The sequence below is a fragment of the Ictalurus furcatus genome, chromosome 14, assembly GCF_023375685.1.
Source record: "Ictalurus furcatus strain D&B chromosome 14, Billie_1.0, whole genome shotgun sequence".
Taxonomy (NCBI): Eukaryota; Metazoa; Chordata; class Actinopteri; order Siluriformes; family Ictaluridae; genus Ictalurus; species Ictalurus furcatus.
Window position 1 is genome coordinate 26553552 of NC_071268.1, and position 9942 is coordinate 26563493.

Consider the following 9942-nt stretch of genomic DNA (forward strand, 5'->3'; position numbering starts at 1 on the left):
GTCCTAAATCACCCCGTCCCAACTTTTTCGGAACGTGTTGCATGCATCAATTTCAAAATAAACGTTCATCTTCAAAAAAAACTACACAGTTGATTAGATAAAACATCAAATACCTTGTCTTTATATGTTTTTTTTGTTTGTTTGTTTAAATCAAAGTCAAAGTACATTTTTCGAATCATTCCTCTTTGTTTTTATCAGCGTTTTCCATACTGACCCAACTTTTCCGGAATCGGGGTTGTAAATGGAAAACAGACCAACATATTAACGAAAGAAGTTTAAAATACAAAAGACAACCTCTTGGACGCCATTGAAGATCACATGTTACTTATAAATAATGATATGCGAGTCGTTCAGGGTGGACTTTTCCTTTAGCATTTACAAAGTATGGAATTGTGGGTCATCCCTTCTGACTGTCTTTGCATAGATCAACCATCGTGAAACATGTCTGGACACTTTAATATAAAGACATTACCCGGTCATGCTTAAAAAAATACACACATACAATACAACACAAAAGAATACATCAACAAACACATTGTATTTTCTTTACAAACAATTATTTGCCATGACTTACTAGCATCTCACGAGCAGTGGCTTTGTATCTCTTTCCATCTAATGAATGATGTTTCGTTTTGGTTCTCAAGAACGTAGGCAGTGGATCCGTCTTTATGTCCCGACCTCACCCGGGTCTTTATCCCGAGCGGCATGTTCAATTTGATTTGTATAGCACTTTTAACAATTGCCACATTGCCACAAAGTAGCTTTACTGAAATCCAGATGTAGATTTAGATCCAGAGGGGGAATAAGAAAGAAACCTTGAGAAGGGAACCCTTCTACACGTTACAGTATACAGGTGTTGCATAACAGTGCTAAATTCGATCAATCTCTCCACACTGTTTGTTGATATGGTGCAGACTGACGTGTACTACTGTCTTAGTAAAAATGGGTTCTTTAAAAGGTTCTTTGGAAAATGAAGCATACTTAGCTTAATGAACAGGTTCTTCTTAACATCCTCCCTGACAGCAAAACTCCTATGTTGTAGGGTTCTGATGTAAAGGGTTCCCTTAAATAGACAAACCAAAGTAGGCTAGATTTACGTAGCAGGAGTTAGATGATGGTCAGGCGGTGGGCGGTATCTGGACTCATGCTAGAGCATCCCTCCGTCTTCACCGTGGTCTTGGACATGTTGCTGCGTGTTTTGCGATGACGACAGAGACGCTCACAATAGTTCTGCGCAAAGATCAGCAGCATGAGTGGATTGATGCAGCTGTGCGAGTAGCTCAGACAGATGCTGATGTTGTAAGCATAGACGAAGGCCGATGTGGGCTCTTGGATACCAAGGTTGATCACTTGGATCACATGATACGGTGTCCAGCACAGCAGGAAGAGTGCAATAACCATCAGAACCATCTTGGTGGCTCTCTTGGCCCACAGAGACTGCTTGCGTTTGACCCGGCGCATCGACTGGAATACATGGTACAGGGTCAGTGAGTAGAAGGTGCTGATGATGATGAGGGGCACGAGGAAACCCAGCGTCGATTGGTACAGGGTGTACCAGTACATGTCCTGGGGACCGTCAAGGTTTATCATGCAGACACTAGAGTGCTTCTTGGAGATTACCTTGGCGTAGATCATGACAGGGATGGTGAGGAGGAAACTGCCGAGCCACACCGCCAGGTTGATGATGATGGTCCCCTGGATGGTGCGGTTCTCAGACATGGGATGGACGATGGCAATGTACCTTTGGAAAATGACCAGAGGTTGAGTTGAAATCTGGACACCATAACGTATTTGTATCATAATTCAAATCTTTTGATGACAACCAGTAATTCCAGTTTATCCCAACACTTATGAATGACAGTTTGTTTGCACGTTCTAGAAACCCTGATAATCCAATGTTTATACCCAGCCACCTGCAAGGAAAAGGATTAAAAGCTTTTTAAAAAATTTGTTTAATGGGAAAAAAAAAAAAAGATCCTCTCACTAATGTTCTCTATAGAGTAGTCAGAATACTATTGTTGGTTTTACACTCACTGCTGACCGAAATGGGGTGTCAGTAGGGGCACTAAAGCTGGGTTTTGTTGGGAACTGTTGAACAATTGACTCAACATGGACTCTACCATTCATTCATTCATTCATTCATTCACTCACTCATTCATTCATCCATCTTCACTTAGCGCTCTATCCTGCTCAGGTTTATAGTGGCTTCTGAGCCTATCCCTGGAACATTGTAAAGTTGATGCCAGGCCATCACATACCAGGGCGCCATGCACACACACGTTCACACACTCATTCACACCTACCCTACCAGTTATTAAGATTAATCAAAGACATTTTGGCATCGAAACTCCAGCTATTTATTTCTTCATCTTCCATCAAATTTCACTCCACCTTTGAGCGTGTCAGAGTAATCAGTAGTCAAACCTTTGACTACTACAAAACCTACAGCACTGTTGGTGCAGTAGGGCATGTTTCTAAACTCACCTATAAGTGAGGCAGACTCTAACCGAACCATACAGCCGAGAGGTTGTTGGGTAAGAGTTTAGCTCTAGCGGGCTGTAGTCAAGACGGCTATTGTCAAGTACAAGATGAGATTGAGTCAAGACCAAGTCTTAAAGGGGTCGAGGTCAAGCCAAGATTACATAAGAACATAAGCAAAACTGAATCAATATCATGACTGTAAGCCCTCAAATCCTTTGTGAGTCCAAACCTTTACTTCAGATTAATATATGCCAGACCAAGTTAGCAAATTACCTTGAGAATTACCCAGAATCCTGCAGAATCATTCCAAACCGTAGATGTATGCATATAATTTGGTTACCACTAGTATTTTATTGGGTACATGCATGCCACTGATACTAGATCGAGACCAAGGCTATATATAGTGAGTACAAATGGCAATACATCCAAGACAAGTCAAAGTTAATACAAAAAAATGGCTCGAGACCAAACTTGAGTATCTTATCTTAAAGCCCTGAGCTCTAATGTCCAGCATGAGCAGCATTAGCTCCAGAGCTAGAAATGTCCAATTCAATTAAATTTGTACAGTGCTTTTTACAAAGCAGCTTTCCAGAAATCCAGATGTTGATCCCTAGATTAGATCCCTAATGAACGAGCCAGAGGTAACAGCGGTGAGGAAGAACTCTCTGAGATGACATGAGGAAGGATCCTTACGGGAACCCATCCTCTTCTGGGTGACACGGGATAGCGGGGTTATAAATCATTCCAGTACGCAGGTTTAGAAGAGTAAAGACAAACAGCACTAAGTTTATGAAATCCCTGAACGCCATTTGTTGATTTAAACAGCTGCAAACCCACTTAGATTACATTTAAGAAAAGAAGAAGAAGAAGAAGAAAAAAAGTTCCTCAAGGGCTCTGTAGACAATGAAGGATTCTTAGCTTCTTGAATGGGTTCTTCTTAGGCTCCATTTTGACAGGGTGAACCACAATATTATAGGATTCTACACAGAATATTTACAGTGTTCCACTAATGGAGCAAACTGCAGAATTAATAGGTTCTGATGGAAATGTGTACAAACACACAGATGTCAAATGAGGGCATTCAGAAACATTTAAAAATGTGTTTTGAGCCTTGAATTATTTTGTTTACTCCAAATAAATGTGAAAATCTCAGTCACACGCTATGTGAATTCACACTGCCTGAGGACGATTTGGCCCTAATATGAACTCATAGACTTCTTTTCAGTAAAACTTTCAAATGAGCCACAATACTTTTACAGACACTTGTTCATTTTCTTCAAGACGTTAATGTGTTTAATCTGTGGAAGGGAACGCATGTAACGCAGTCGTATGATTGCACCCTCGAGTACATTCTCCCTGCGACTCGTGAGCCGTTAATTACAATGACATATAGTGTTATTATAGAGCCACAGAACAAGAATAACACGCATACAAATGTCCAAATATAGCATGAACTAGTGGTAAGTCCAATTGCCTGCTTCCTTTCTTCATAAGATAAATTCTTTCCAGTGTGTGACAGTGTCCTTGGCAAATCTCGTGCACTGCAGGATCATATGCTTCAATAAGAGATGATGGAAAGCACATGACCCATCAAAACAAGCAGGCCCCATCTGCTTCCATAAGAGGTGTAGTGAGCAGAGGGCTTAGGGCTAAGCATCACCATGAAATGTTATCATATTACAGCATAGAGGACTTTGTGGGGCTCAGTCCTCAAGTTATTAAAGCATCTCTTTCTTAACACACTCGGGACATCACATGTTCTGCAACTTTGGTGTGGAAAAAAAACAAACAAACCTCAGTGTCTGTTCTGTATTCACCGTCATATCAGATCCTACTGAAATAATCTTTAAGAGCTACTGCTGATGCAGCGGAGCGCGAAGGTTTGCACAGCCCTAGGATGAAATGAAGAACGATCACAAAAAATGCTCAGATCTTTTCAGTTAGGCTTAGCGGTTAGCACGTTCGCCTCACACCTCCAGGGTCGGGGGTTCGATTCCCGCCGTTGCCCTGTGTGTGTGGAGTTTGCATGTTCTCCCCGTGCTGCGGGGGTTTCCTCTGGGTACTCCGGTTTCCTCCCCCAGTCCAAAGACATGCATGGTAGGCTGATTGGCGTGTCCAAAGTGTCCGTAGTGTATGAATGGGTGTGTGAGTGTGTATGTGAGTGTTCCCTGAGATGGATTGGCACCCTGTCCAGGGTGTACCCCGCCTTGTGCCCCATGCTCCCTGGGATAGACTCCAGGTTTCCCCGTGACCCTGAAGGAAGGATAAGCGGTATAGAAGATGGATGGATGTATGGATGGATGGATGGCATTTGTTTTCTCAGTGATATTACATTTTTTTAAAAACATGTATGTAAAATGAATTTTTAAGAGTTACACGGGCGAAAAGGCATGTATTAATCAAGCAATGTATTAATAATGAAAAAAAAAAAGTATATTATATAAATTCTATAGTTTTCATCTCCCTTCCTGTATCCTTGAATAAGTCACACGGCTGATGTCTCCAACCATTTTGACGTCCTGTGAACAGCTCTTATTATTTCCTTTATTTACACGGGTGGTCTCGTTGCAATCGAGATCAAAACTGATAAACACAGACGAATCACAAGCGGACGCTACGACATACACTCGCACGGCATAGACAAGCAGGTAAAGGTCATGTACCCAAAAAAAAAAAAAAAAGTATAATCTAAAAAGCGTCGAGGCTTTAGATTTATCATTGAAAGATTGAACACGTTCACGCATCATTAAAAAAAAAAAGATGCACGTTAGAAAATGTTGATATTAAATCATTAAGTCGTTCATTTCAGGGACTGCTGCAGGCTCTGTGTTAACATGAGGAATATTTAAAAGTAGGTAAGAGTACTGTGTGTAAAGGTGTTTATAGATGAGAGATAAGAGGGTAAAATACATCAAATTGCCCTATAAATAGATAAAAACACGCACCGCCTCCTCCACATCAGGGTCATAACCAATCGGAATTCTTTAGTTGGATTCTTTGATGGTTTTTTTTTTTTTTTTTTAGTATACATCCACATTTCATTGTAAGATATACATACACTTTTGCCTTTTTTTCACCCCGGAGCCACAGCTGACACAACCTCTGCTGTTGTTGCTGGCTGTTAGCCTTCTTCATAAAGTTATATCGCCTCCTACACAGCTCCCCTGCAGTAACCTACTTTTGTATTCTGTACATATATTTATATCGTCGATCTCACTTAATTATCTGTGTATAAAATGCTTCTAAATTGTATTAGCTAAACGCAGTTCTCCAATTAAAACATGTCCTGGTCATGATGGTCGTTTCGCCGGAACCGAAAAGCACACGTGGAAATTAGGGTTTGTTTGTTTGTTTGTTTGTTTGTTTGTTTTTTCACTTAATGTAAATAAAATCTGCCATAGAAACATCGACCTTAGCATCGCTTTTCCTTTTCTAGCTTCTGCTATGGTTCCTCCTTAAGGAATAACGTTTCACTGAGCAGAGGTGATGTCTCAAGTTAACTCAGATTCGAGTTGCACTTGAGTTATCTGGAACATTGTGTCAAAACAAATCCAGGACAAGGTTCTGGAAAAGTATCAGTCAGGGTTTTTTTAAAAGACCACTTCGTAGAGCACCAGTAAATTCATTGTTTTAAAAAAATGGGAAGAATATGGCACAACTGCGCCTCTGCCTAGAGTAGGCCGTCCAACAAAACTCAGTAACCAAATAAAGAGAGTATTGATCAGCGAAGCAACTACGTATCCAAGAGTAACGTTCACCATGATGCTACCAACCCCCGTGCTTCACTGTTGGTTAGTTTGATGAGAAGTGTAGGGTTTCCACCAAATGTAGCGCTTTGTGCCAAGGCTAAAATGTACATTTTAAGAAGAATTTTTTTATTCACCATACACATTTACATGTACTGGGAATTTTTTCTTGGTGAACACGATGCCATCCTAACATACAAATATTGCACCTTGGGCGAAAATGGTAGGCTCAGTTGTAATTTACATTAGAGTGGAGGTAGAAATAGCAGCTGGATGCAGTTTGGGGTGCATTAAACGGAATTGTGATATATAATAAATAACAGCAATGATGTATAGTAATGACAATATTAATAAATATTTCATAGATAGTACTATTTATTAGTAATATTTAAAATAATAATATTTACCTTGTAAAATTAAAAAAATACTACTACTACTACTACTACTACTAATAATAATAATAATGATATGCAAGTATGTAGTGCAGGAACCAGGAATACAGTTATTCGTAATAACATTTAGATAGCGAGGTTGCTTGTTACTGGCAGGACAGCGCTGTAGGGATCACTGAATGCTGCCTAGTCCTCCTGGTTAATAAAAGAAATTGCCAGTGGAAAGAAGCTGTTTGGATGGCGTGCGGTTTTTGTTATCAGGTAGTGGAGTCGCTTTCCTGTTGGTAGTTTTTGAAATCAGCAAGGTGCTTGTTGGTGCGTTGCAAATTTCTCTTTTCACCAGAGGAAGCTGCACCTAACCAGATATCGATGGCAGACGTAAGGATGCTTTTTATAGCGACAGTATAGAACTGCACCGGTATAGCCTGGGGTAGATGGAACTTTGCACCTGCCCTAAGAAATACATCCTTTGTTGAGTTTTTGTGTTGATGGATGATGTATGCATCTCCCATTTAAGAGCACTTCCCATGGAGCACTGTCAAGTCCATAATTTAAGAAAAAAAAAAAAACTGTTTTAAACAAAAGGCGCAACCTATCGTCTTGACTATTTGGTTTAGATTCACGACCTATAATCTCAATTAAGTCCATTTTAGTTCCAAGTTGTCACACTATAAAATGTGAAAATGTTCAAGGTGGGTGAATACTTATGCAAAACACTTTGGAGTGATATGAAGCGATGTTCATTTACAGTCTGAATGAGTCGGGATTCATGATACGAGTTTGTTTTGTAGACTAATCATTCGTCTGAGAACATGTTCGGTCATTTGTAGACGTCAACTGTATCAGGAGATATGATGGAGGATAGATCGACCATATTTTTTGGGAAATGGACAAACCGATAAGGTAGGGAAAAAAATAACACTTCCATTGTTTCTCACATTGACCACTATTGAATTTCCTCTCACGTGAAGACACAGCTTACTGAGCACACTCGTGCTCAACCAAAATCTAAAGGAAAGCCTTCCTAGAAGAGCTTCAGTAGCAGATCGTCGGTCACAGCCAACCGCATGCAGTTATGTAAGCTGAAGGCAGCTCATTGAACCACAGACTAGCTACAGGGCTAGAGACGTTAGATCAGAAGTGGGAGAGATTTCAGACTTCAAAGTTGTCATTTTATTTACCCTCTCGGGTCTGATTAGCGAACTGACAACAAGGCTTGTTTAAACAAGTCGACCTCGATACCAACGACGTGGACGGAGGTGCCTCCACCACCACCAAGCCTAGTCCTTCTTCTTACTAATTTGTCTAGCAGAAATAACCTGAAAATATACTTCAAACCTGAAGGAAGCTCTTAGAGAACATTTCAGACATTTGACCTTGCTGTGACCTTAATTTTATTTGGATCAATTCCAAAATCGATTAAAGTTCATCTGCTGGTTACAATCATAACTCCATACCAATCCTGCAAACATGCAACCGATCGTTCTCGAGCTATCACGGTAAGGAGAATCTCGGACAGACGGACAGACTATAACGCTTCCAACACTCAGCGGCGAAGGCATAAAAACAGACAGGTCACAGTGGATGCTCCGGGAAAACATAAAGTGTGCTGCAATCTCTGAGAACGGTGCTATTCATCATGCTCTGACCACTGACCCGTACAACGCTGACCAGCTTGGTGATTTCTCAGAGCGGCTTTACAGCGCTGTCATCGCAGAGATTAAAGGTGGAGTGGTATGACTTAATAAGGTGGTATTCTGAGAAGATGTCAAGTCTCACCACTCCAGTCTTGCCAGGGAAATGGAGTTTTTACCACCTTTTTCACGCTTCCTCGAGCCAATCAATTAATTCTTCTCAGTCTGGAGGGTGAAGCTCCATCAGCAAATGCCTGTACTTGATGAATGTTGGATGTAAAAACATCACAACTGAGGACTGCAAAGAAACTCTGTCCATCTGTGTATTAAATGACAAAATATCGTGATGTGGATGACGTGTTGTGACCTGGACACCCATTAAAGACATGTATAATAAAACACGACGGGTTGCAAAACAGGGCAAGAACTGCTGATTTAGATGATGATGATGATTCATAACTTGTCTATGTGCTTAAATCTGGCTATAGATGCGCATAGGGTTGAACGACGTGAAAGAAGTGAACTTCGTAGCTAATAGTGCTTGTTATATAAACAAACTGTCATGTAATATTGGAGAAGGACCAGGAACTAGGTTTCCCATCAGCCACTGCACCATGTCACATGTCTCAATTACCTGCTTCACGTTTAGCTCATTAGCACAGGTGTATATATATATATATATATATATATATATATATATATATATATATATATATATATATATATATATATATATAAATAATTACATCCTGCTCTGCCCGAGTTGTCTCGCGTTGCCTGTTCCGTCTCCATGTATCACGTCATGCTCGTCTTTGTTCCATGTAAGTCTTGTGTTGTGCTTAGTTGGACACTTTATTAAACGTTTCACTTTTATAGTCTGCATTTTCAGCCGCCTCAAATTCTACAACGTGACACAAGCAAACAAACAAATAAACAAATTACTAACTAACTAACTAAATAAATAAATAAATACAAACAGTACAAAATTTTCAGTCTGAGACGCGGTCATTCTCCTATCCTGTATTAATAATCGTATTATTATTATTATTATTATTATTATTATTAATAATAATAATAATAATAAACATTTCTTCTGTTTGTCTGTTCTTAAATCATGCTAGTGCAGAGGAAAGTATGGAGAGAAAGAAGTGGATTCCGTAGTGAATAGTGGTTGTTAGCAGTAAACAAACAAACAAATAAATAATAAATAAATGTTTTTAAAAAAGCCTTTAATAAAAGTATCCTATTGAGATGCGTTTTCATTGCTTGTTATCAAGAAACAAACTAAAAAAAAAAAAAAAGTATGTGATAAATAAATAAATAAATACCTAATTAACTCAAAGAGAAAACCAAACTCCACTGCCTGCTGTTCTTAAATAAAGGTACTAAATGGAACTTCTCCTTGCTGCTGGAGTACATGTTGTACATGTTGTGTACCTTTGGCGCGTGTCTCATCCCTGTGAAGGTGCATGAGGTGTAATTAGATTTTAGGGTAAAGCTTTAAAAGTGCTACCCTAATTGATGGAGTGAAAGATTACACGGTGAATGTTCAAAAGCTGTGGCGTTGAGGGTAGAGGAAAGAAAAGTGCTTTCCTTTACTTCTGATGATCTCAGGGATGTATGGAGTGTTTCCATCCCCCCTGTGCGCCTCTCACCTGTCGATGCAGAGCACAGTGACGATGCCCACAG

General features: G+C 39.9%; 1 protein-coding gene across 1 annotated transcript in view; it reads right to left on the reverse strand.

The window, feature by feature from the left end:
- Positions 1 to 963: 963 nt before the first annotated feature.
- LOC128618522 (melanin-concentrating hormone receptor 2) overlaps positions 964 to 9942 on the reverse strand; it is a 9354-nt gene continuing 375 nt past the window's right edge. Inside the window, exons 1-2 of the mRNA XM_053642160.1 lie at positions 9909 to 9942; positions 964 to 1741 (exon numbers count right to left, since the gene is read on the reverse strand). The exon at positions 9909 to 9942 is cut by the window's right edge and continues 375 nt beyond it. Of these exons, the coding sequence (XP_053498135.1) occupies positions 1108 to 1741; positions 9909 to 9942 (668 nt within the window). The 3' untranslated portion in view covers positions 964 to 1107. The remainder of the gene's footprint in view (positions 1742 to 9908) is intronic.